General features: G+C 50.5%; 1 protein-coding gene across 2 annotated transcripts; it reads right to left on the bottom strand.

Annotated features, from left to right (window-relative positions):
- DNPEP (aspartyl aminopeptidase) lies at positions 1 to 10,811 on the bottom strand. 2 transcript variants are annotated; one of them, XM_047084956.1, is made up of 15 exons: positions 10,735 to 10,811; positions 10,022 to 10,115; positions 9,847 to 9,935; positions 9,610 to 9,723; positions 9,253 to 9,378; positions 8,918 to 9,048; positions 8,581 to 8,656; positions 8,366 to 8,473; positions 7,544 to 7,621; positions 6,265 to 6,348; positions 5,092 to 5,252; positions 4,674 to 4,713; positions 4,468 to 4,569; positions 423 to 590; positions 1 to 133 (listed from the first exon to the last, which is right to left on the bottom strand). In XM_047084956.1, exons 1-15 carry the CDS (start codon positions 10,738 to 10,740, stop codon positions 83 to 85), a joined length of 1,428 nt encoding a protein of 475 aa, XP_046940912.1. In that variant the 5' UTR covers positions 10,741 to 10,811; the 3' UTR covers positions 1 to 82. The 2 variants fall into 2 exon arrangements, with proteins under 2 accessions (XP_046940912.1, XP_046940913.1); XM_047084957.1 differs by lacking the exon at positions 10,735 to 10,811 and adding an exon at positions 10,656 to 10,717.
- Between the last annotated feature and the right edge of the window lie 16,323 nt (positions 10,812 to 27,134).

Below are 27,134 nucleotides of genomic sequence, written 5' to 3'. Positions count from 1 at the left end.
TGAGTGAAAAATCCACTTTAATAATCCAGCTTCAGCTCAGCTGACAACTTCTCAAGTGCAAGAGAAGTCTTTCCAAGAGGCCTCAATCCACTAAGAGGTTACGGCTCAGAGAAGGGAACAGCTCAAAGAAGCCCTAAAACGGAGAGCAACAAGGGATTTGGAATCAGTGCAGACCAGATGGGGGGGCCCTGTCAGCCAGAGAGACACAGGTCCTTGACCCACACATGACAACTGCCCCCGTCTTCCCATCTCTCGTCCCCACTCTATCCTCTGATTATCCTCTGGGGGCTGATCGGGGCCCCTGTGTCTCAAGAAGAATGGGCACCCTTCCTTTCCTACAGGGTAGCATGGAGCCCCAGCAACCAATCCAGGCACCAGAGGAGGAGCCCAGCCACCATGATGATGGATGAGGTGGGAGTCACCTTGAAGAGGGTGAGGGTCTGGAGCACTCCTGAGGTGCAGGCGGTCTCCCGGATGGAGTGCATGGCCAGCTGGGGGCTGCCTAAATCCAGTACTCGCAGCCCCAGCCGAGAAGCCAAGATAGGTCCAATGGTGGTTCCACAGGGAGAGTCATTCCGCACCATGAGATCCTACGGAGAGGAGGACAGGTTCATGAACAACAGGTAGTGTCTGCTCATTAAGCCCAAACAGGAAGTCATCTTAGAACTGCAGGACTGAAAGGGGCTCTGGCAGAGGGCCCACTTCTGCCCCCTCAGAGAGTAGATGTGGCCAGAATAAAGATAGCCTACATTAAATGGCAAGCCCAAAGGACAGTATATTCTGAATTGGTCCTACTCTCTCCATCTGAACTACTGCCACCCTAATTCCAGCCACCTTCTCTTCCATTAAGATTCTTTCCTCCACATAGCAGGCAGGGGAATTAAAAAAACAAAATGTACCCTTTGTATCAACCTCTTGCTTAGCACACACTCACTTCCTGTACCCATACACACACAAAGAACAATCACTCTGTAGTTTTAGTGTTCTTAGAAATATTGCTATTGGCATTCTGAATTTCTTTACATTCTGATAAAATTAAATTAAATAAGAAGGGGCACGTGGTCGGTTCAGTCGGTTAAACATCCGACTTTGGCTCAGGTCATGCATGATCTCATGGTTTGTGAGTTCGAGCCCTGCATCGGGCTGTCTGCTGTGAGCAGAGCCTGTTTCTGATCCTCTGTTCCCCCCTCTTCTCTCTGCCCCTTCCCTGCTCACACTTTCTCTCTCAAAAATAAACAAACATTTAAAAAAAATAAATAAGTAAATAAGAAAATCATAGTATGTTCAAAATTAAGATTTTTAGTATAAGGGAAAACAGGATTATAAAATCAGATAAATTAAGCAGTAACTATTACTTCTTACATAAGTGTAGTATTAATTCATGGTTTGCAAAAAATATGTATATTTTTCTAACTATGTCTACAGAAATGACCCCAAAGCACCCCCCTCCGCCCCCACTCCTCAAGAACAATGGACACTCATGGTGCCAGACAATGGTCTCTAAAACCATCATCCATGTCTGGGGAGAGAAATGAACAAGATGAGCCTGCAATTTCTTGTTATGCAAAAAGTAAGACAACTTTCGAGAGTCCTGTCAAAGGACACATGTCAACAGGGTTCCCACTGGTCAAAGTTATGATAATCCGAGGGTGAAAGTAAATGGCTACAGGGGTGCCTGGGTGGCTCGGTCGGTTAAGCGTCTGACTTCGGCTCAGGTCATGATCTCACGGTCCGTGAGTTCGAGCCCCGCGTTGGGCTCTGTGCTGACTGCTCAGAGCCTGGAGCCTGTTTCAGATTCTGTGTCTCCCTCTCTCTCTGCCCCTCCCCTGTTCACGTTCTATCTCTCTCTGTCTCAAAAATAAACGTTAAAAAAATTTTGAAAAAAAAAAAAAAGAAAGTAAATGGCTACAGTGCTTCGGGTCACAACGAACCAATGAAACCCTTGATTTAATGACAGAAACGGAAAAGGAAAAAAGCCCCTTATCTGTCACCATGTAAGGTGGCTATTAACACAGCTCGCCTTGAAAACTGATTAGTAAAGGGAATTAGCATTTATCCCGTCTTTCCACCAGAAACCCTATTGCATGATAACCAAATAGCCCTGGCTGATGGGGAGAAAAGTTCTGCTTCCCAGAACAGCAGCTAATCTATGCAGAAGGGATTATGCGTAGAAAAGGGATGAATCGGGGGAACGAATTTAGTGACTTCAGCAAGGATTATTGACTGGTGTCAAAACCATCATGTGTCTGGTTGTTAGGGAACTCATCACTTGCACAGGGTACTGTCCAGCCAAAGGAGGAAAACCCCCATATGACAGAGGGGAAGGAGGGCACCCCAATGCATTGCATCACTAAGGGTGGGGCGCCCAGGTAACACAAGTATGATGCAACATGAGGAACCCACCAGTCATGACTTCTGGCTAAAAATGTGTCATCTGCTAAGCCTTTAGGTATGAATTCCAATCAACAGGAAATGCAGGACCTACAGGCACCAGCTAAACACCACCAAGAGGAAGCAATCAGACAAATTCAGCAAGTGGGAAATCCTGTGGGATGATGAGCCTTGTTTCTTCAACAATATTTTATTTTTTTAAGTCAATGTTATTTTAAAAGGGGGGTGGTGAGGGCTGCACTACGTTATGAGACATTTAAGCAACATATCAACCAGACATAATGCGGTCCTGAACTGGATACTAAGGTGGGACAAATGTCTGTAAAGAATATTTGGGGGAAAGGTGCCAGGGTGACTCAATTGGTTAAGTCTCCGACTTCAGCTCAGGTCATGATCTCATGAGTTTGTGAGTCTGAGCCCTACATCGGGCTCTGCACTGACAGTGTGGAGCCTGCTTGGGATTCTCTCTCTGCCCCTCCCCCACTTGAGCTCCCTCTCTCTCTCTCAAAACAAAGAATATTTTGGGGATAACTAGGGAAAACTGAAAATGATCTGGAGGTGACTGGCTGGTTCAGCTGGTAGAGCATGTGACTCTTTATCTTGGGGTCATGAATTTATTATTTTTTTAATTAAAAATTTTTTAGTGTTTTTTTATTTATTTTTGAGAGACAGAACATGAGCAGGGGAGGGGGAGAGAGAGAGGAAGACACAGAGTCTGAAGCAGGCTCCAGGCTCTGAACTGTTAGCACAGATCTTGAAGTGGGGCTCGAACTCACGAACTGTGAGATCATGACCTGAGCTGAGGTCAGACGCTTAACCGATTGAGCCACCCAGGGGCCCCTTGGGGTCGTGAATTTAAGCACACTGGGTGTAAAGCTTACTTTTAAAAAAATGATCTGTGCATTAGATACAAATTTATTGAAACAAAAATTTACTGAAATGAAAAGGTAAAGAATACGGAGTGAAAACAAGAAATATATCCAATACGATTCCATTTTGTAAAAAAATATGTGTTAAGTATATGCATAGAAAAAAATCTGGAAGAATATACACAAATCTCTGTGGATTAACATTTTGTTTCTTTTTGTATTTCCTAATTTTCTGAAGGACACATGTCCTGCTTCTGCTGTAAGTTATTAAAGAAAATTCCTCCAATGTCGTCTCACTGCCTTAGAAGAAAGTGCAAACCCCCTTCCATGGCCTAGAAGGCCCTATAAAGCTGGCCTGGGCAGGCCTCTCTCCCTGCAACTCTGGTTCTCACCCCAGCTCTATCACTGGGGCTCTGTCTCTTCCTGACAGACCAAGCTCGCTCCTGTCCCCGCCTCCCCCCAGGGCCTTTGCACTCATTCCCTTTGGCTGGTATGCTCTTCCTGCAGACTCACCCACGCCTCTTTCTGGTAGTTAAGTCCCAGCTCAAAGTGTCACCTCCTCAAAGAGGCTTCCCTAAGAGTGGAACTACTCAGGTCTACAGGGGACAGGGTGGGGCTGTGCAGCAGAGAGAGCCCTGAGCCGGGAGACAGGATGCCAGGGTCCTGAGTCACCAGGACCTGCTCGCTGCTTGTCACTGGATCACCTGGGCCCCAGTCCCTTAACTCTCTGCTTCTACCTATTTCTGTCGAGATGGGCCACTGCTGAGGCGAGAATGCCGAGGCCGTTAGAGTTCCAGTCTCCCCAGCCCTGAACTTGCCTTATGGAAGCCCCCAGGGTACGTCAGAGAGACACAGGGGGCTGGATGGGAAAAAGGCAGGACTGACCCACCGTGTGCCTCGAGCACTCTGTACCTTCAGTTCTGACAGAAATCCAGGAGAGGCATCGTTATCAGCCCCATTTTACAGGTGTGGAAACTGAGGCTCAGAGAAATGAGGAGACTGGCCCTCAGCGGCAGGACCAGCCCCACAGCAGAGCCAGCACTCATCCCAGCTCCACCTACATCCAAAACCCACTCTTCTCACTTGACTGGAAGCCCATCCACTACAGGTCGGCTACCGGGCCCCCCTCCACTGGGGGGGCCCATCTGCTTATGTCCCCCAACCCCACTCCCTCCATCACATCTTCCCAGGCAGGGCCCGGCCTCACCTGCAGGGGCACCCCAACATTACTGGCCACCTCTCGGATCAGGGCCTCTGAAACTGCATTCGAGGCGTAGCGCTGCTTGCTGTTGACCTTGATCACCGGGCCCTGGAGAGAGGGACACCAGGAAATGAGGGCGAACCACACACGAGTGGCGGGCCCAGAAACAGCCAGGCCTCCCAAGTCCCTAAGGAGAAACAGGACTACCTCACCTTGTGGAATAAGGGCCGGTGGTTCTCCTCATGCTTGTCCCTGCAAGAGGCAGATTAAGGGCCAGGAATGGCAAACAGGAAGTGGGCCTGGCATCACCACCACCTACCCCGTGGAAACATCACTAATGCATCCCAGCGTTCTTCCCCACCCAGCCCGGCAGGACCTAGGAGGCATGTCAGTGTTCCAGGCGGCCTCTAGCAACAGAGGGAAAGAAGTTCACAGAGTCTCTTCAACGTACCTGGGAGGGGCATCACATGACTTTGGCCAGTTTGGGCCTTGGAGCAGTCAAGAGGAAGCCGCCACTGACCTTTCCACCAGAAGGAGGAAGGAGGGGAAGGGGGAGGGGCTGGGGCCTAGCGTTAGGTTACCCGCAGGCCGCCAGCTGTGAGGACTACGAGCCTGGCCTGGCGGACTCACAGGTAGTTGGGGTGCACGGCGTGGGCCATGTCTGCGCTGATCATGTAGGACTTGGGGATGGCTTCCTCGAAGGCCGTCAGGTGCTGGGATGAGGCCGAGATCCGGCGCAGCACCAGCTCTGTCAGCAGCGACTGTGCCCCCTGGGCGCTCTCGGACCCCACCTGGTGAGGGCAGAGACTGGCTCTGGGATCGGGGCCTGAGGCAGAGGCCAAGGAGAGGGGCCCAACACCCAGACCGGCCCGGGACCCAACTGATTCAGTGGCTGAGGACTGTGGGATGTTGTCAGCAACGTCCCCAACACCGTGCCACCGAAAACCTGATGGTGCGCTGGGGCCAAACTAACCCTGAGTCGTCTCTGGGGCAGCGACAGCACTTTCTGTGGGCTTCCTACATTGCCCCCTCCTTCTTCCTTCCCCTGACCCTCATGTCTGGGCCTCCTCGCAGATGCCCTATCACACTGGCCAATCTTCTTTTATGCATGTGACAGAGGCGGCTAACTACCCGTGCTAACTTGCACAACAGAACACCCAAACTGCAGCTAAGCATACAACTACTCAGGTAGAGAGGACATTCCCAGCTTCCCTTGCAGCTAAACGTGGCCATGCCAAGTCCCATGAACACAGACAGTGAGGAACGGCACCTTTGGGTGGTGCCTTAAATGAGCGTACACTCTCCCCCTGCCCTTTCCTCTCCTCCTAACTCAGTACAGACACGATGGCAGGAGCTAGGACAGCCACCCTGGATCCTGAGATGGAAGCCGAGTGCTCAGGATGGCAGAGACCTGTCCTGAACTGCTCACTCTGACCCGTGCAATTATGTGCGAGAGAACAACCCATCTGTTCAGGCTCTGTTGCGTTGTCTAAGACTGCACCTGACACAGGACGCAGAGTAAAGGACCCGCCATGTGCTGAGCCCTGGGACTAACAGATGAAAGGGCAGGGTCCCTGTCCTCGAGACGCTCACCATGTGGCACACACAGAGACAGAGGAGGTATGGTCTCACTACTGAAATCAGATATATGCTGAGCCAGGGGGACCAGGCGCTAAGAGAGCACAGGCAGTATCTTCCCACCTTTGTGGCTTCCGGAATAGCCCTGGCTTACGGTGGGTACCTGGCACGAGCTGGCTGCAGAAAGCTTCACAGAGGGGACCCTCCACAGAACCCTCTATGTACCTCTTCGTTGTCGTAGAGAGCAATCATGCGCACGTGGGGCTCCGCGGCCAGAGAGGCAGGAGATGCGCAGGAGTCGATCAAAGCCTGTTTGGGGGGTAGGGGGGTATCAAGAGCATCCTCCTCATCCCCCCTTCTTCCATAACCCTCCCCACCAACACCTCGGAGGTTCACACTCCCCGCCTGCCTTCTGTCATCACGGCTGGAGGGAAGTGGGCTGGGGCTTTCACAGGCTTTCATCTCTTGGGGCGCTGCCCAGCATGCGGGAGACCTTTTCAACTGGGCTGGGAGAACCACCCTTTGGGTGTTCTCCTCCCCTACCTTCCTATGCAAAAGGCAGGAGGATGAATAAGCTGGAGGGGAAGAGCTGAGAATCCTGGAAAGTCAAAAGAACCACACAGAGCGTGTAAACTAATTGGCCTCAGTGAAAAGATCAAGGTCCAAAGAGGTGACCAGGTGACCCGGACTCCATCGAGGTGATGAAGCTGGCTGGCTGCAGAAGCTAATACAGGTCCCAGGTCTGGCTCTGGTCTCAAGTTACAGCCCAAAGCCTGTCTCCAAGAACAGGATGGGGAGGGAGGGAGAGGTATGACAAGGGACAGGGCAAGAGGAAAGAAAGAAATAGAACTGACAGGCACCTGGTGGCTCAGTCGTTAACCATCTGACTTTGGCTCAGGTCGTGATCTCACAGTTTGTGAGTTTGAGTCCCACATCGGGTGAGCACAAATCCTGCTTCGGGTGAGCCCTGCTTCTCTCTCTCTCCCCCTGTCTCTCTCTGCCTCTTGTGGGATTCTCTTTCTCTCTCTCTGCCCCTTGCTCACTTGTGCCCTCTTTCCCTCTCTCTCTCAAAAAAAAAAAAAAGGAAATAGAACTAACTAGGGTAGAAAGGTGGGGACATCAAGGTGACTGGGAGGAAGACAGACTGCCCCACTGAGACCCCAAGGCACAGACAGAAGGCTGGGTGGGCCTCAGCCTGGAGGGCAGGGGGAGCAGAGGGAGGCGGAGGACATTGCCTTATGAGATGCTAAGGCCTCTCCCTTGGAGCAGAGGCTAATGCAGGGGAGAAGCAGACGGAGCAGGGCGAGGAGGAGACACCATGGTGCCTTGGCCGGCCTCTCAGCCTTCCCCCACCTCAGCCCCTGCCCATGGCCCAGCCAGCACCAGCAGACCGGGGAGGTGGCCAGCGGCCCTCTTCTGACCTGCTAGGACCTGAGGCAGTCCTCCCCACCCCCACTGCTGCTCCTCCTGGTGATGTGCTGCCTGGGGTGCCGCCGCCACTCACCTGCAGGGCACAGAAGCAGCTGTGCAGATTGTCCAGCCGAGGGGCAAAGATGAACTCCTCGTAGGCACCACCCAGGACCTAGAAATACAGGACAGTCAGCCTGCCTTTCGACCCCTCACCCCAACTCACCTGCTTCTCCCTGCTCCCCAACGCCTGAGTGTGAGCGAGCCTCCCTGGCTCTGTGCGCGGCCCCTCCCTGCCCCCTGGCTTAGAGCACTGTGATCTGCCGTGTAGGGCTGAGTGGACGATGGGGAACAGGGCCGGGCAGGAGCTGAGGGATGGGAGGGTGATGTCTATGGTTCCTACCAGTTCCTGTGGGACTAGAAAAGGGAGACGCTGAATGGTCACAAGACAAGCTAAGGAAATAAACAAGAGACCAGCCCGGAAATAGTGCACATTCAAACAGGCCCAAACATCCAAAGACTTCACAATCTCCTACTGTGGGCAACTCAGAGGGGCACGAGGGCAGGCTCCAGAGAAAGGGGTGGGGGAGCACAGCCAGGCCTTCTGCCCTCAGAGGTGTAGGGCCGGTATGGGTCAAAGTACAAGTGACCACCTGCAGCAGAAACCCCTAAGGAGCATGTGGAAGGACTGATTTCCAGGCCCCACCACAGACGTCCAGGTAGGCAGTTCTGGAGCAGGAAAGTGCCCTTTTGAGAACCACTGGCCTGGAGGCAGAGGGGCATGATGACTACTGGAAAGAACAGGGATGAGATGGGAGTAACTGGGGGACCGGCCGACGCGGTGAGTGCTTCAGGGCGCACAGAGGCAGGCTAGGATCCCGGCGATCCCCACCCATGAGTTCCGGCAACCATTCCTCACCGCAGGCTGGGTGTCAGCAAGGCAGAGCTCCATCTCCAAGATATCCTCGGGGCACAGTCCCAGATGGGCACAGAGAAGGGACATGAGGACCGAGTGGTGCCGGTCATCCTGCAGGGCAAAAGGATGTTAGGAGAAGGTCTGCTCTTCCCCTCCTCCCCCTTCTCAGAGAATCAGTCCCTGCCCTACTCCTCCCCATGAGCAGGGGACTCTCTTACCGCAGCACTGAGAGGTCCAGGCTCAGGAGTCCCCTTCTCCAGCTCCTCCTGAACGGCTGTGGCAAGAATGGGGACTCTGTGTGGAGTCACAAGAGGGAAGTGTGGGGAGGGCTGGAGGCATGGCATCCCTGAGCTCCAGCATCTCCCAGTGGGAACTGCCCTTGCCCTGATTCTCAGCTTGCTTTCCAAGTGGCAGAGCAATGAGGGACCTCAGATAGCATCAGCTGGGTCCCAACAGTAGAACCTGGCTGTGGCCACCATTAGGTAGGTAGTGGTGTCCTAGATCCCACCGGGCCCCTTCCCTCACCTGGTGCCACAGCCCTCGCACCAGACTCACAAGTGCATCTCCATGTTGGGCCCGAAGTTCTCGTTGACATTTCGCTGCAGATGGATGGCCAGGTGTGGGATGCGGAGAATGGGCCGGTCCACGTGCACCAGGCGCTGCTCCAGGCGGCCTGAGGTAGGACACTGTGGCCCACCAGGCCAGGTCAGCCCAGGGAACCTCCCAATCACCGTTGGTTAAAAACCCAGACTGACCAACACGGTCCTCAGACCACACTGCCCCGCCACCCCTTCCCTGGGGGGCTCTCCACAGGTACCCTAAGGGAAGGTCACAGTCAATCTTCAGGCAGCTGAAGGTGAGAACCTCCCAGGTCCCACCCCAGTTCCCACCTTGACAATGACTCGTCCGGCCAAGGTCAGGTCCCGGTCAAACCAGGTGCTCCAGATCCCGCCACCATAGGTCTCCACACCAACCTGCTGGAATCCCACCTGGCTGCGGCGGGACCGCCGTTTCACCTGCGTGTGAAGGTGGGGAAGTGAGAGAAGGCTGGACGACATGATGTGGAGAGGAGACAGACTGATCGAGAGCTAGTTAACACAGAGCGAATACTGCTGCAGAGAAGGGCCCAAAGTGTGGAGGAAGGGGGCGACAAGTTTCAGGAATAGACTCCCCAATCTGTACCTCTCCACTTCCTTTTGACCTGTCCCCCCCCCCCCCCCCCCGCCCCCGCAGCCCCAGTTCCTCACCCGCAGGCAGGGGCTATCCGTGTGGGCCCCAATGAGGCTGAAACCGTTGCCAGGAACATACTGGCCTCCCACAGCAAAAGCGATGATGGTGGAGGAGTTCCTGGTCAGGAAGTACTGGGGGAGGGGTGGGGGGGAAGGGGTGCAGAGATTGAGTTGGATTAGCTAGCCAGCTGGCACAAAGGACTTTGAGCCCCAGCCTAGGAACATGCTTCTCTGCCCCCACCCCACCCCAAGTACCTTGCTCTCTGGCTTGATATCCCAGCTCTCCGTCTCTTTGAGTTCATGGAAGCCAGCCTGGAGGAGGCGGCTGCGGCACTCAGCCACAGCTATAGCGAAAGAAGGCTTTCAGAGCGATGGAAGCGGGTAAGGGGGCACACCGGCCCCACCCTCCTCCCCTGTCCTGGTCACTTACCGTGGAAAGGAGAAGGGCTCCGGTTCACGAACTTGAGGAGTTCCCGGGCCGCGGCCTGCACCGCCTCTTTGCGGGCTCTGCCGGTCATGACCACCTAGGGGAGGGGAGGTGCTCAGACTCCTAACGAGGTTTGGGACCCTAGAGTTATATCATCCAGGCCCCGGGAACCACCTCCTTCCCCAGCCCCATTCTCCCTAAGCGACCGCTGCGAGGTTCAGACCTCTGCTTCCGCCCCTTTCGCTAAGGACAGACGCAGATGCCGGGCCAAACCTCGCTCAGCAGAAAGCTCCAGCCCTCCAGCCAAAGTATCACAACCCCAAGGGTGCTCCCCGCCCAGCTCCTCCCAGACGGCCCGCCCCCAATACGAGCTTTAGCCCGGCCCCCTAAATCCTACCCCCACGTGCCCGCCCACCGGGGAAATCCCGGTCGGTTCCAAGCTCTCAGCTCCCAAACGGGCCCCTAAACTCCGGGCGGGCCTGCACCAAGGAGCCAAAGCCCTATTCTCTGGGGAATACCACCCCCCCGTCCCCTCCACCCCCACAGTCTATAGCAGGCCACCCTTTTCCAACCCCAGGAAGACCAGGTCACGGAAGCCGGGCTTTCGGTTTCGCTTTGGGTCGGGCACGGCCCTCACCTCAGAGCGCTGCTGACCTCAGTCCCGAACGGGATCGGAGGGGATCTGAGCTGCAGCTGGGCGGGCCGGAGACACCTACCTGCATAACCCGACGCGTGGGCCGGTGTCCGCTAGCCTGGCTCCGGCTCTCTGCCCGCCCCGCCCCTCGCTAGCCCCCGCCTCCGGGCCCGCCCCTGCCGCGCCGTTTGCTCTGCCGCGCCGTTTGCTCCGCCCCGAGATAGGTCGCGCCGCCAGCCCCGCCCCGCCGACCGCGGTGGGGGCGGGGGCCCTCTGCTGCCCGGGAGGTGCTAGAGCAGCCTCCGAGTCACGCGCCTCGTAGCCTGTCCCAGGTCAGAGAATCTGAGAAAAAACTCGCCCCTGCCGGCTCACCTGGTCCGACGAGTACGGTACAAAGTGCTCTCTCTCACCGCAGGCACCCTGTGGTAATAAAAGCAACATGGCTAGTGTTCATGGAGCGTTCACGATAAGCTTTAGCTTTCCAGTAAGGCTTAACGTGTTACCTCGTTTAATCTTCACAACTGCTTCGTCAACTTTGTACTTTTACTGTCCCCATTTTACACATGAACGAAACGAAATACGGAGGCAAGTACCCTGTCCAGGGCAGTAAATGGCAGAGGTGGGGTTTGAGCCCAATTAATTTGATTCCAGGGGCCTGGAGCAAGCTACTCTCAGATCGTTTCTCGGCCTTTTTCTATGCACCTTGGTGAGTGTAACGTTACACGGCAAGTCCCCTGAGGCCCAGGGAAGTTAATGACTTGCCTAAGATCACACAACTGTTTGGATGCATCTGGAATGACTCATACCTGCACTCTTTCCACTTCTTAAGAGGACAAAATAAACTCCACATGTTCTTGGAGGCAATCCCAGTTTTCACGTGTCAAGAGCGGTAAGCCACAATTTAAAAAACCAAGGTGCCCACCTAGTCATAGATTCTGATCAGGACTGTTGGTGGCCCCTAGGTACAAAACAGGGCCCAGCACTCAGCGGTGTTAACACTCTAGGGATTACAGGTGAGCAAGCTGCCCTTTATATACTGGGGTAGGAATGGGCCAGGGGAGTGGTCAGAAAGGCCCCGCAGCCTTCAATTCACAGAAGTAGGTATTGCGGGGGAGTGTTCAAGAATATACAGGGGGTGGGGTAAATTCATGGCATTCCCTGTTTATTGAAATGTATAGTTTTTGTGCTGAGAGTGTCATGGAAAGAACATTCTTTTCCTCTGAGAGCCAGAGGCTGGTTAGTGGGGGACACATTCGCGGACAGTGACAAGAACTGAAACGGGTGCAATGTATAAGGGAAGGAAATTGAACAAAAAATTTGTAATGCTCTTCTGAGTACAAAAAAAAAAAAGTACATGCTAATGTGAGAAATTCAAATAACACCAAAATGGGTAACTTAGAAAGTGAAAGTAAACATTTTGATAAATTGAACATCTATTCTTGATAAAAAAAAAAAAAACCCAAATGAAATCCTCTTAAGAAACCAGAAAGAGGCAGGTGCGGGTGTTGGGCGTCTGACTTCCCCTCAGGTCATGATCTCGAGTTTCCGTCAGTGGGTTCGAGCCCCGCCTCCGTCTCTAGGCTGACAGCTCAGAGCCTGGAGCCTGGTTTGGATTCTGGTATTGTGTGTCTCCTTCTCTCTCTGCCCCTCCACTGCTTGTGCTCTGTCTCTCTCTCTCAAAAATAAATAAGCTTAAAAAAAAGAAAGAAACCAGAAAGGAAGGATAAAGACTATCTACCAGAAATCTACAGTAGAAATTAGTGGGGAAATACAGAAGTGCTCCTGTTCAAGTCAGAAGTAAGACACTGGTGAGCTATTACTGCTGGCAGTCAACGTGGATCTGCAGTGAGAGCCAGTGCCACAAAGCAAAATAAACAACTATAAATATGGAAAAGTAAATTTTCTCGTTATTTATAGATTACTTGATTACCTAGAACCTCCAAGAAAATAAGCTGATAAGCTATTTGAACGGGTAGCAGGAGTGACCTGATTTTGAACATCATCAGCTTTCCTGTGCAATAATCAACTAGAAAATATACTAGTAAAACGGTCCTATTTACAAGAACAAGAAATACTATTAAATTCCTAAGAATGAGTATGAGATACTCAGTCTCACTGTAATCTGGGAAATGTAAGCTAAAAATGAGGTGCCATTTTTGATTTGTCATATTAGCAAAGTAACGTCAAGTGTTGGAGAAGACTTGGGGTAACGCATGCCTTTATACCCAATTTCTATGATGTAAACTCTCCCAGTGGCTCGTTCCAAGCTGCCAGCATGAACTGAATGTGGAGTTAGGAAGAGATGCACAAAAGCAGGGCATTGTATAGATTTGTACCATACAGATATAATGGACATAAATAAACTCAAGAGCATAGATTGAGGGGTGCCTGGCTAGGTCCGTCAGAGGAGCATGTGACTCTTGATCTTGGGGTCGTGAGTTCAAGCCCCATGTTGGGTGTAGAGATTGCTTACATAAATAAATAAATAAACTTTAAAAAAGGAGCACAGATTGATAATAAAATAGCTAAGAAGATGATGATTTTTGAGTATTTATTATATGTTTGCAATATAATTTATTAAGAGTGCATGGGGCGCCTGGGTGGCGCAGTCGGTTGAGCGTCCGACTTCAGCCAGGTCACGATCTCGCGGTCCGTGAGTTCGAGCCCCGCGTCGGGCACTGGGCTGATGGCTCAGAGCCTGGAGCCTGTTTCCGATTCTGTGTCTCCCTCTCTCTCTGCCCCTCCCCCGTTCATGCTCTGTCTCTCTCTGTCCCAAAAATAAATAAATGTTGAAAAAAAAAATTTTAAAAAAAAGAGTGCATAATTGAATTTTTTAATGATTTCTATGTTTAATGGCAGGATCACAAAATTCCTGGACATTTGATAATCATTTCTCATGAGCTGATCCAAGTCAGCTCTAGCACACAACTTCTCTCAGACTCTACGTCTTTGTTCCTCACAGTGTGATTTTTGACCAGCAACATCTACAATTCTAGGGAACTTTCTAGAAATGCAGAATGACAGAGCTCACCCCAAACCTATCAAATCATAATCTGCATGTTAACAAGATCCCTAGCTAGTCTGTATGCGAATTCAAGTTTGAGACACGTTGTTTTAAACTGCTGTGTGGTAGTAAAAAGCAATGAGGTCAGGGATACCTGGGTGGCTCAGTCGGTTAAGTGCCCGACTTCGGCTCAGGTCATGATCTCACGATTCGTGGGTTCGAGCCCTGCATCGGGCTCTGTGCTGACAGCTCGGAGCCTGGAGCCTGTTTCTTATTCTGTGTCTCCCTCTCTCTCTGCCCCTCCCCAGCTCATGCTATCTGTCTCTGTCTCTCAAAAATAAATAAATGTAAAAAAATAAAAAATTTAAAAAAGCAATGAGGTCATGCTTGTCATGAATTATCATAGAAAAAATTTCTGAATATACTGAATGGAAAAAAGGCGATTTCCAGAACAACACTTACACGGCAAGAGCATTTAGGTAAAATTCACATAATGAGCTAAATGTCTAGATTTTATATGCATATACATGTAAGTGCGTGGAAACAGGTTTGGAGGGAGAATGGAATGGCATTAGTTAGGAAATGGGAGGGTCAAGGGGGGGACCGTAGCGATCCAAAAAAAGTTTCTGAGAATCATTCTTGCCCTCAGCCTGCTGAGAAAATCTTCCTGACTAGTCCTTAGCTGATGTTTACAATGCTACCATCATTCATTTCTGTTTGGCTGAACAACTTTTATCTTACTTTATTATTTTTTTAAATGTTTACTTATTTTTGAGAGAGAGAGAGAGAGAGAGAGAGAGAGCATGAGCAGGGGAGGAGCAGAGAGAATGGGAGACACAAAATCTGAAGCAGGCTCTGACAGCTGACAGACAGCTGACAGCTCAGAGCCTGACCCGGGGCTTGAACCCACCAATGAAGAGGTTATGACCCGAGTCCCACGAACGAAGAGGTCATGACTTGAGCCCGAGTCAGATGCTTAACCGACTAAGCCACCCAGGTGCTCCATTGGCTGAACAACTTTTAAAGAGCAAATACCTGGAAGTTATCATAGCAATTAGTCACACACTCTTCAGCGTGTGTCCATTGGTTATATGTATCCTTTCTGACCCCTCTGTTTGTGAGAGAGGCTTTCTAAGTAGTAATTTGTCACATAATTGTTAAGTCTGCTTTGAGATACAGAAGACCAAAGCAATGTAAGGGAGAAAAGGCGTGGTGTGTGTGTGTGTGTGTGTGTGTGTGTGTGTGTGTGTGTGTATGTGTGTGTGTGTGTGTGTGTGTGTGTCTGTACTGTCCCTGTTTGCTAAAATGATCTTGATTTCCTGATTCTCAGACAGACCTGGGTGTCTCATTGATATCTTGGTTGTTTAAATGTATGAATAATTTGCTTCTGGGCATAATGATAGGAGCATACATAGGACACAGTACAATATGTCCTCTCACAGTGTTGTTGGAAGGACATTTTCGTTTCCAGCACAAGTCTTCTGCTCAAGTTCTCTTTTCCATGCAAGACTCAACGGATTAAGAACTACAAATCCCAGGATGCCTTGAGGTGAGTCACTTCGGTAAGATTGAAATTTTCAACCAATTACGTTCTAGGAGGGAGGCTTTAAAAAGTAGTTTGTATGGTTAAAAAGAATGCAGCACCTCTATAGGTACTGATAGGGAACAATTTCCAAGATATACTAAGGGAAAAACAAGGTGCAGAATAGCAGTTATGGTATGTTCTGTTTGTGTATAAACACACACACACATACACGCCTTCTTACATGTTTAAAAGCAGTCACAAGAAAATAGTGACTCTGGGAAAGAGAAATTTTGGCTAAGGGTCTGTGGTAGGAGGAACGTTTCTTTTTTCCTATAAGTCCTTTTGTATGTTTTGAATTTTTTTCTACATACACATATTACCCACTTTTAAAATGAAATAAGTAAATTTAAAAAACAGATGGAAAGATGATCTTTAAGTACTTTTTGTGACCATCTTGTTTTCTTCTGTACCCTGATTGAGTTAGTGAGCAATTTGTTAGTTAACACTTAACCCTAAAATCTTCAGTTTAAAAATGCCCATGTAATCGCCTCTGTGGCTCAGTCGGTTAAGCATCTGACTTCGGCTCAGGTCATGATCTCACAGTCTGTGAGTTCAAGCCCCGTGTCGGGCTCTGTGCTGACAGCTCAGAGCATGGAGCCTGCTTCAGATTCTGTCTCCTTCTCTCTCCTCACCTCCCCCACTCACACTCTGTCTCTCTCTCTCTCTCAAAAATAAATAAACATTTTAAAAAAATTTTAAAATACCCATGTAAAACTGTATTACTTCTTTTTATTTTAAAAAAATTTTTAATGTTTATTTTTGAGAGAGAGTGAGACAGAGCGTGAATGGGGAAGGGCCAGAGAGAGGGAGACACAGAATCTGAAGCAGGTTCCAGGCTCTGAGGTCAGCACAGAGCCCGACGCGGGGCTGGAACCACGAACCGTGAGAACATGACCTGAGCTGAGGTCGGACACCCAACCGACTGAGCCACCCAGGCGCCCCTGTATTACTTCTGATATAGAAATTGTGTCTACATTTGGAAGGAGGTGTGGATAGAATGTTTCTTTTGATGTTGATGATATTTAAACAAAAAATAGGGGCAACTGGGTGGCTCGGTTGGTTTAAGTGTCCTAAGCATCTGACTTCTGATCTCGGCTCAGGTCATGATCTCACATGTGATCATGTTGAGTTTGAGCCCCACATCGGGTTCCAGCATAATTCACTCAGTTGTCTTAATCATGCCTGTGCCCTGCCACTGCATTTGCTTACTTGCCTGGCAAACACCCAGCCCTGACTGCACCGAGATCACCTGCTCCATGTCTGCATCTGGCACCTTGTAGAGATACAATAAATACCCAATGAATGAGATTTAAAAAAAATTATTCATTGTTAAAATTGGCCCCCAGAGAATACTCCCCAGCATTTAAAAGGAACAAAGTATTGAAAACTGCAACAACTTGATTGGATCTCATGGATGTTATGCTAAGCGGGGGAAAAAAATGACCAAATTATAAGCATGGAGAGGGAATTAGTGGTTGCTACGGGACAGGCGTGATTCTAAAGGGGTAGCACAAGGAACATCTTTGTGGTGGCACAATGGTCCTGTATCTTGATTAGGGCAGTGGTTGCATGCCTCTACACATGTGATAAAATGAGGGTTGCCAGCTAACATACAGGACACCCAATTAAATTTGCATTTCAGATAAAGAATAATTTCTTAGTATAAGTATGTCTCAAATGTTGCATGGGATATACTTACACTAAAAAAAAAAATTAACCGAGTATCCTTTATCTTTACTTGTCAAATCTGGCACTCCTAGGTAATAGGGCATAGAAATACACACACACCTTTTGCCAATGTCACTTGCCTGATTGTGATATTATCCTGTCGTTATGTAAGATGTGACCATTGAGAAAAGTGGGTTAAAGGTACACAGGCCCTCTCTGTGCTATTTTAGCAACCTCCTGTGAATGATAATTATTTCAAAATTAAAAAGTTTTTTAAGTGGCCCTCGAAAGAAAACCAACGGCTCTTGTGGGTAATAAAAACAGAGCTAGAGGAAGCACAGGCTATTAACCAGCCAAGAAGTTTTATGGAGCATTGTAAAACTGGCACTTCACAAAGGTCTTAAGATGTATCCCCTTTCAAATGTCAATGATCTCATGTAGTTATTGACGGTATAACAAAGTGGTTGTGCACGGGGGCTTGGGATTACACATACCTGGGTTTAAGTTCTGGCCCCTCCATTGATTAGCTGTGAGCCTTGTTTGCCTGAAGTGCTGGAACCAGCTCACACCCCTATGTCTTTCCAACTCCACATTCAGTGACATCGGGCTGGTAGCTTGAAACCAACCCGGGAGTATTTACACTACCGAGATTGACAAACACTATGAATCAGGGCTTTTTTTTTTTTTTTTTTTTTTTTTTTTTTTTTTAGTTTCAAAGAGCTTATTAACCATTTACCATCATACCATAGACTTTGAGCCTCAGTTTACGCATCTGTAAAATGTGGAAAGACATCCGTAATGACTGCCTGATGTCAGGAAGAGTAAATGAGATCCTTAAATGAGACCCATCATGTTATGAGGGCTAAACAGTGCCTGTAGGGTGCTTATCATTAAGTGTATCAAATCGGCAGTGAACACTATATGTTACTATTTGTTCTTGTTTCTTTCATATTAAGCTGTGAGCAACTTGAGGGCACGGTTATGCCTTCCTTATCTTGGTATCTTTAGCGACGGGCTCAGGGCCTGAAACACAGCAAGTGCTAAATAAATGTTCGCTAAATTAAGGAGTAAATGGCATATAATAGCGACTCAAGGTTCTATACCTCCAGAAAATGTGCATTTTATCAGAGGCTTTTTGGGGCACACTTCTTGATCTTGAAACATGGAGATGTTCAGGCCCCGCGGCGGGCTTGCAGGGAGGGTTGGGGAGCACCCATACCCCCCAGGATGATGTCTGCTTTTACAGGCCCGGCTCTGGCCACCAAGGCAGCGATCCTGGCGTATACCCCCAGGTGACAGGGACAGGCTCTCACCTCTCCTTCCTCCTGGAGCCAAGATGGGGCATTTCTGGCTCTGAGCCTGTCTGACTAGAGGTCATTTAATCCTCGCTGGATTTGTCCTGTTTATTTTAGTGAACAGGGCTGTTTACTTTCTGTTTGTATTTCTAGGGGTGGCTTGCTCATTTTGCTTCCCTTTTATTTACTTTTTGCAAGCACTTGGGTTTGAGTAAATATGTCTATAAAGTTCCAGGGACTGGGTTATTCTGTGTCTGGTATTTTAATGGCTTTTAAACAGTGTCTGCTCAGGTAAGCATTTTATAGATGGATCGAAAAGATAGAGAATTCTTTTCTCAGTGGCCTCTGATTCCTTCCAAGCTGACAGCCAGCCACTAGCAGCCTATGAATCATGGCTTCTCATCAGTAATAAAAATATCAAAACCAACACCCATCTTGGACGGAGAAACTGACCCAGGCTGGTCAGCTGGACTGGGGAACTATAGTAGGTATTTAAACACCAGGGCAGTGCTTAGGGTAAAAATTACCTAGGGTGTTTTTGAAAATGCAGATTCATGAGCCCTATACTCGAGAACTCTGCTTTGGAAGGTTTGGGCTGAGGCTCAGGAATGTGTGTTTTTATCTCGTGCTGCAAATTCTATCCTTAGATCACCCTGAGAAACACAGTTCAGATTCTCAAAAATACTGCGGCCGACGGGGGAGCTGCCGTTAAGCTCAGTGCCTTGTGGGCCCACACAGAGAGAAACTGGGGGACCAGACAGGGATGTTTGTAATGATCCCATCAACAATTAGCACCCTCCGCCTCCAAAGCTAGCCAGGAGAGGACGAGGAGTATTATTCTGATAAGCCTCTTGCTCAAGGTCTAATTTGTCAGCAACTCGAGGGCAGGGGCCATATCTCCCGCATCTTATCACCCCCCACAATGCCCAGGACAATGCTCGGCTTACAGGTTGGCGATCTGCTCTGGCTGGGACTCTCCCACCCAAGACAGACCTAGAAGGCAGGCCTGGTTACCTCAGGGTAGCTTGGGAGCCAGTTGTTGGCAATGGACGAGGCAGAGAGGCTGATCGCCATGGTCACCTGCTCACCTCCTCCTGAGCCGGGCCAGGTCTGTCATAGGCTGGATAGAGACCTGGGGGAGGGGGGAGGGCAGCGGGAGTCCCTACTGCCTCTTCTGCCAGCTCCTCCCCTCGCCTCTGCCCCTCTGCAGCAATTCACTGGGTCCTCAGTCCCTGTCCCCATAGGGCCCATTGTGACATCATCAATGCAAGTTGAAACAGTAATGCCCTCACAGCGCCAAGCCTCAGGCTAACCAAGAGCGCCCGACGTCTAAACAATGACTCCTGACCTGGGCATGGGAGGGTCCTGCGTCCCAAGAAGCTACAAACAGACTTTCTTCTCTGCTTGAGGGATTCCGCTCTCATTCTCTCTCTGGTCCCCTTTGTTTCCCTTCCCAGGTCAGTGTGCTTAATTGTTTCATTTTCACGTGTTTACTTGTTTATCCCATTTCCCGACCAGAAAGTCAGCTCCAGGAGGGCATGGCCCACATCTGCTTTTCACTGCTGAATCCCTGGTGCTCAGCACAGTGCCTGATACGTAGCAAATGCTCAACAAACACTTTGGGGGTGCACGAATGCATGAATGAGAGGCTTCGCTGGCTCCAGCCATCCGTCCATTTATTCACTCGACAGGCACGCTTTGTACATCTGTCGCGGATCTGGCTCTTGTCAACCCAAATAACTCCTTTTCTGCCCCAAGGAGCTCCCAGCCTGGTGGTGGGATGCTGGAGACGCATCCTTTGTGCAACGCGCCCTGACAAGGGCTATATCCAAGGTCTGCGGAGATGGGGTTGCAGGCAGGATCACGCTGTGGCAATGACAGGCACTTGAGCCAGAGAAATGGTATATGGTCTGGCAGGATTTCCCCAGCCTGAGTCAGGGGGCCCTAACTGCCCTGAGGCGTCTGCCTCTGCCTCTGCTGACAACCACGGCTGCTTGTTTCTGCTAATATTGCAGCAGGGTGCATCTATAGAAGCGATCTATAAAACACCATTTACAGCCATAACTAAACCACAAAAATCAATCCCCAACGCTCACTCCCATCAACAAACATGCTTGGAGGGCCCCTCCTGAGGGGGGGGGGGGGTGGCGCACAGCTTTAACGTGCCACAGGAGATACAGGGATGAATGAAGTGAAAGCTCTGACCCAGGGGGCTTCTAATCTCCCTGGGGAGACAGGACATGTGGGGAGGGGTGATTAGCCACGCGTAACAAAAGTGTGTATGCACGACCCCGTAGAGTAGCCACCGGCCACGTGTGGCTGCTGACCGCTTGAAGTGGGGCTAGTCTGAATTGAGAGATGCTACACATAGAAAGCAATATACTCATCAGCTTATGAAAAAATATATAATCTCAATGTTAAAATGTTGATTACATGTTGAAACGGTAACATTTTGGAAGAGCTGCGTTAAAATACTATATTATTAAAATTAATCTCACCTGTTTCTTTTACTTTTTATTTATTTAAAAACATTTTTTTAAAAGGGGTCCCTGGGTGGCTCAGTCAGTTGAGCATCTGACTCTTGATTTCGGCTCAGGCTGTGATCCCAGGGTCGTGGGATCAAGCCCCGCGTGGGGCTCCGCGCTAAGTGCGGAGCCTGCTTGGGATTCTCTTTCTCTCTCTCTCTCTAATATAAATACAATGAAAAGAAATTAGAAACATGTTTTTAATGTCTATTTATTTTAAGTGACGGAGAGAGTGCAAGCAGGGGAAGGGGCAGAGAGAGAGGGAGAGAGAGGGTCCCAAGCAAGCTCCGTGCTGTCAGTGTGGAGCCGGACATGGGGCTTGATCTCACGACCGTGAGATCATGACCCGAACCAATATCGAGTGGGTGCTCAACTGACTGAGCCATCCAGGCGCCCCTCTTACATTTTAAAAACGTGGCTGCTACAGGGTGTTAGTGCTCAGTTGGTTGAGCTTCTAACTCTTGGTATTGGCTCAGGTTATGATCTCACAGTCGTGAGATCAAGCCCCACATCCGGCTCCACACTGACCGCATGGAGCTTGCTTGAGACTCTCTCTGTCTCTCTCTCTGCCCCTTCCCCTACTTGTACTCTCTCTCGCTCGCTTGCTCAAAATACATAAATATAAAAAAAATTAAAATGTGACTGCTAGAACGTTTAAAATGATACCTGTGTGGCTCTCATTACATTTCTATTAGGCTGGTCTAGGAGTGGAGGGGACCCAGCGGTGGACGGGTAGCCTGTGCTAAGACAGCTGGGAAGAATTCTGAGGAAGCGGAACAATTGGGAGCAAGCAAGAGGGTGGGAAGAGATGGGAAGACATTTGAGAAGCTTGATCACAAAGGAAGGAGGGAGGATGACAGCTCAGGGAGGCAACAGAGTCCTAGGAACAATGCACACATCACCCGGGCTCTTCCTCCCCCTCCTGTCATCTTCCCAAAAGACGAACCTTGGGTGCCTCCAGTCACCCTCCCATGCATTAACTCTAGAATAAGGCTCTTTTCTCTCAATCCTGGGCAATCCACAGTTGGCCACACGTGGCCAGTGATCTGGGTTTGGATGCTGAGTATCAGGTAAGTAAAATCCCTATTCACGCCGCCCATTGCAAGAGCGGCCCCCATTACCCCTCCCTGATTCCCAGCACAGGGAATCTGGGCCCTGGGCAGAGGCCAGTGATGGGGGAAGGGAGGGAAGACCAGGGACACGGAGGCAGGTGGAGCTGGGGGTTTGGTCCATGTTTGAGATGGGGAGGATTTCTCAGAGGAGCAGTGTGGCCCAGGAGGGGGAAGTCAGCCCCAAACCTGGCCAGGCAAAGCTTCCATTATGGACCTATTTCATCAGGGGAAATCAGGCAGCCTGGATCGGATACTCCTGCCTCTTCCCTCCCACTCAGCCACATAGAGAAGCTGTAAACACTCAAATGCAAGGATTAACTCTGCATGTGGTGTCTGGGACATTGTGAACAACTCTTGGGGGCTGTGTTTGTGTCTGTGTTAGATTGATCTTTTTAACCCCAGCACCTAGGAATGAAGCTTGGTACGCAGCCAGTGTTCAGTAAATACTGAAATATAAAGGAAGGAAGGGAGGGAGGGAAGAAGGAAGGGGGCATGAGTGAATAAATGACAAATCTGTGAAAGCACAGAAGCAGATACTTGGAATGGGCTATACTCGGTCTAGGCTAGATTTCTGGATGTGGGTAGCAGGAAGGTTTTCTCAAGGGCAAGATACCAGTGTCCCAGTTAGAGGAGAACTGATGCCCAGCACAAAGCATTCCACCATCCTACCTCCCTGCCACAGGGCCCTGGGCCCACAAGTTTTGAGACAGTGTATGTCCAGGCTCTAGCCCTTCCTGGGCTAAAGCTCTGTCCCTGGTGTCTTATCCTATTAAGTACTTCTTTAAAGCCCCTTAAAGCCTCTGTAAAAGGAAAGATAATGTGAAGAATTCCAGAAGGGTTGGATAAGCCTGGCTGGGGGGTGGGGGTGGGGGCTGAGTTCATTCCTGGGACAGCAAAGGAAGAGCGCCCCAAGCTCATCAGGGAGCCTGCAGTTTTCCCTTATGGCCACTGGAGGGCACTTCGATCCTGAAATACCAGCTCTTCACCGCCTGTCTTCGGAGAGAACCGTTTTTTAAATCATCCCAATAATGGTCGTTCTCCTGTGTTGAATATCCAACACAGTGCCAACACCTTAAAATATATATATTATCTCACTTAATACTCACTATAATTGTGAGTCATCTTGGCTGTGTAGGAAAAACCGAGGCTTAACGAAGCAAAAGAATTTACTTAAGTTGGATCAGCTAAATATCATTTGGGGGGCGCCTGGGTGGCTCAGTCGGTTGAGCGTCCGACTTCGGCTCAGGTCACGATCTCACCGTTCGTGGGTTCGAGCCCCGCGTCGGGCTCTGTGCTGACAGCTCGGAGCCTGGAGCCTGCTTCGGATTCTGTGTCTCCCTCCCTCTCTGCTCCTCCCCTGCTCACACGCTGTCTGTCCCTCAACGATAAATAAAGATTAAAAAATAAAAATAAAAAAAATAAATATCATTTGGGAGTAAGAACTTGAATCCAAGCCCTTATCACCAACGATAATCAACAAATGTACAGGGGTGCCCAGCTGGCTCTGTGGGTAGTGTATGAGTCCCCAGACTCTTGATCCCTGGGTTGGGAGCTCAAGCCCCACTGTGGGTGTAGAGGTTACTTTAAACAGAAATGAATGCACATGAAGCAGCAAAGGGGGCTGGCTGAGTAGGAGCGTAGAGAAGAATATGTTCTTCTCAACACAAATATTGTTACTGAACAATTTATACATATACAGAATTGGAAGATGGCTTACAATTTGTACATTTCATATGGTAATGTTTTTTTTCCCCCTGAAATGATGTTATTAAATAAATGGAGTGTTTCACAGTTCATGGGTGTCTTGAAGGAAATGGTCATTGTAATATAAGGCAGAAAAAGATAATTTTCATTTCATACTTAAATAGCACTTTACAACCTACCCAGAACTGCTTTAAGCACTTTATTTACATAAAGTAACTCAATTAATCCTCAGAGCCACCCTCTGAGGTATGCACTGTTATGATCCCCATTTACAGACGAGGAAATAGGAGTCTCAGAGAGGGAAGCAATCTGCCCAAGGGCAGTAAGAGGCAGAGTTGGGATTAGGGACCCTGGCAGTCTGGAATCTGTACAGAATCTATAGTCTGGAATTTGGGAAATTAGGCTGGAGCTGGCCTGGAGAGGGGAGGGCTAAGAGTCCCTTGGGAAGGAATGCACTAGGGAGATGAGGGTATTCCAGGCAAAGGGGAGAGCATTAGCAAAGGCCTAGAGGTGGGAAAGTGAGGTGAAGAGTCAGGCTAGTCTGAGGCCGGCGGCCCTGTGTGGAGGCCAGATGGCAGAGGCGTGCGCAGTCAGAGCTTCCCTGGGCCTCCTAGAGGTGGGAAGAAGAGAGGCACTGCAGGGGTGCCTGGATGGAGTGGGGGTGCTCCAGTGCGGGGTAGAGCTGAGGCCACCCTGCCCCCACCCCTCTCCAGGGACCGGCGTTGGGGAAGTGCACTCTGTGCTCAGGAAACGGTTGGATTGGATTACAGGGAAGATTAAAGGAGCTAAATTGGGCCTGGGGCTGGGGGAGGTGTCTGAGAAGGGGACTGCAAAGGGCCAGCAGCTGGCTGGCCCCAAGAGGCTGCTGGGAGCTAAGGGTGGGGGCAGGGATCCCACACCAGGCAGGAAGTCCTTCTGACCCCAGTAACCGGAATGTGGGGTCACCAAGCAAGGGCATCCTTACTCAGATGGAGCTGGGGGAGGGTGGGGGCAGAGACCCAGAGACCAGAGGGGTGGGGTGGAGAGACCATGGCGGGGGCGGTTGAGGATTGAGGAGGGGTAGGAGGAATGGCCTGGAGAGGAGGGAGAGGGGGCAGAGACCAGAGAAGGGGAAGAAGCTGGGCTTGGAGACAGTCTGAGCCCCATCCTGAGAGGGTATAAGGCACTCCAAGCCTTGTGGCTGGGAAGAGGGAGGCATTGTTGCTTGTAGGGTGTTGGTGGAGAGCTCCTGGCACAAAACTGAGGAGCACCCTCCCACGGTCCCAGCGCCCCCCTCCTCTCCTCCTAACCTCCCCCCACCCCATGCCTGATTGGCAGCACCAGCTGTGGCCCCTCCCAGCTCCCAGGGCAGGTGGTCAGTGGTCTATTCTGGTGCCAGGGTGGCTGGGGAGCTTGGGGAAGGGCAGAGGGAGAGCCTGGCCCATGTCTCCAAGGCTCGATGGGGAAGGGGCATAAGGGGGGCTTCTTGGGACAGTTAGGGGATAGGGTTCTGACTGCTCTGGGTGCGGAGAAAAAACTCCAGTGCTCTGTTTCCAACAAATTGTCTCTCGGGATCTTTAAAGTTGGGAAGGGGGGGTGTATCTGAGACATCTCTAGGTGGCTCTGGGGCCTGAGAGCTGTGGCAGTGGGAGTCCTCAGCAGCTGACCTTGGACCCCAGGATCCAGCCCAGCCCCCAGTCCCAGTCCCCCAGGCAGCCTCTCGAGGACAGAATGGGGCATGCTTCTGCCTGAGGCCAGCTCCCAGGCCAGCTGGGGGCAGTCTGGGGCCAGAGTGCATTCAGGGGATCCTTTCCAGCTGGCAGGGGAGCCCCAGTGCCTGGCTGGCCTGAGGGTGGCACTGGGCAGAGTGACCCCCACCAGCCTCTTTAATCCCTGGATGGAATATCCTCAGTGCTCCCAGGTCCCATGGGATGGAGGCCAGACCCCATATGCTGATGGGGTCTGACTCCCTAAAACCTGCCCCCTCCAAGCCCAGTCCCCTTCCTGGAGGGCAGTGGGGTTGGGGAGAGGAGCAGGGTGGAAGGTTGAGAAGGACTTGCCCACTACTAGACAGGAGACTTTTCAGTGGAGATCCCTGGATGGGGCTGAGTTAAAAAAAGGAAGGACCTAGAGCTGAGGCTACCAAGTCAGTCTGTGGCAAGGCCTTAGAGACGCAGAGAAATGAGCTGGGTTTCTAGGAGCTATCAACTTAAGGTTCAACCCAGACTTTGTTTTTACTTGCTATGCAACCTTAGAGAACTTCCCTAACCTCTCTGAGTCTAGTGTCCATAACTGCAAAATGAGGATAATGGTTACTTCCCCATGTTGTGGGGATTAGAGATATGGTGATTTTATACGGCAGGTGTCCAGAATACTATGCCTAGTACACAGTAGGTGCTCCATAACTGGTAGTTATGTTGGGCATGGTATTCTGGACACCTGCCATATAAAAATCTATCTCTAATCCTCACAACACTGGGAAGTAGCTATTATCCTCGTTTTACAGATGAGTAAACTGAGGCTCAGAAGGGTGAAGTAACTCACTCAAGAGCGATAGATCCAATTTGACCCCAAGCAGTGGTCCAACAGTTGCTTCCCAAATCCCACCCCCCCCCCGCCCCACCCCTTACCCATACCTCTGTAGGGTCAGATGGAATTTAAGCCACTGGCTGGCTCTCTGGACAGGTGTGAGAAGATAGAAAGATTAAGGACAGGGGCTACAAAAACACTGAGGGTTCGAGAAGGGCTATCTTCTGGAACCCACGACTCACTTCCACTGTGTACTTGGATGGTTTGAAGAATAAAGCATCCCACTCAGCCACTAGAACAGCTCAGAATGCTGTGGTGGGCTGTGGTCTGGACTGGCAGAGAAGGCCCTAGGGTCTGAGTGGACCCCAAGATGACTGTGACTCAGCTGGCTAGAGGAAGAGGAGGATGATCCTATAAGGCTATAGATAGCAACTGTGCATAGTGGCCATGTGAGGTCATCGCCAGCCTGCTCAGGCCCTGTTTAAAGCACTCCACAGCCTCAGAGTGATGTAGGAAACCTGGAAAGGGCCCAGGACAGCAGAGATATGACCAAACTGGAGGGGCTGAAACCAAAAAAGCCTGTGAGGAAAGATGAAAGGAATGGGGACGAATCAAGGAAGGAGAGGCGGAGTGATGGCACTAAGAACCTGCCAGAAATCCAGGGAAGAGAGGAAGCTGCCTTTTCTATCTGGTCAAATTCTAAGAAAGAAGGGGCTTGCATTTCAGCAGAGGGATTAGAGTCAGGCCTTGACTTAGAGTCAGGCCTGTGAAATCTTGCACGGAGGTCGGAGCAGGGCGGAGTGCCATCGGACCCCATGTCAGGGGCTCTCGACTTCCCTCTGACACCCTTCACCCCAGTTCTCAGACCCCTTACCCTCTTCCACCCAGATACACCCTAGTGTGGTCAAAGAGCATTTCTCCTCTTCTGCTTGGGGGTTTCCGCGGGGGGCGGGAGGGGTGCATGGCTATGTGGGGACAGACAGCTCCTCTGCCTCGGTTCTCTGTCTCTTCGGGAAACGGCTCAGGACCCGGCGCCATTTGGAGAAGTTTAGAGGCATCCCCTCCAAACTGCTGATAATCG

The sequence above is a fragment of the Lynx rufus genome, unplaced genomic scaffold, assembly GCF_022079265.1.
Source record: "Lynx rufus isolate CCGP_SWC_20201006 ecotype Redwood Valley unplaced genomic scaffold, mLynRuf1.p SCAF_2, whole genome shotgun sequence".
Taxonomy (NCBI): domain Eukaryota; kingdom Metazoa; phylum Chordata; class Mammalia; order Carnivora; family Felidae; genus Lynx; species Lynx rufus.
Note: the sequence above shows the minus strand (reverse complement) of the source record. Positions and strands in the feature narration are given on the sequence as shown.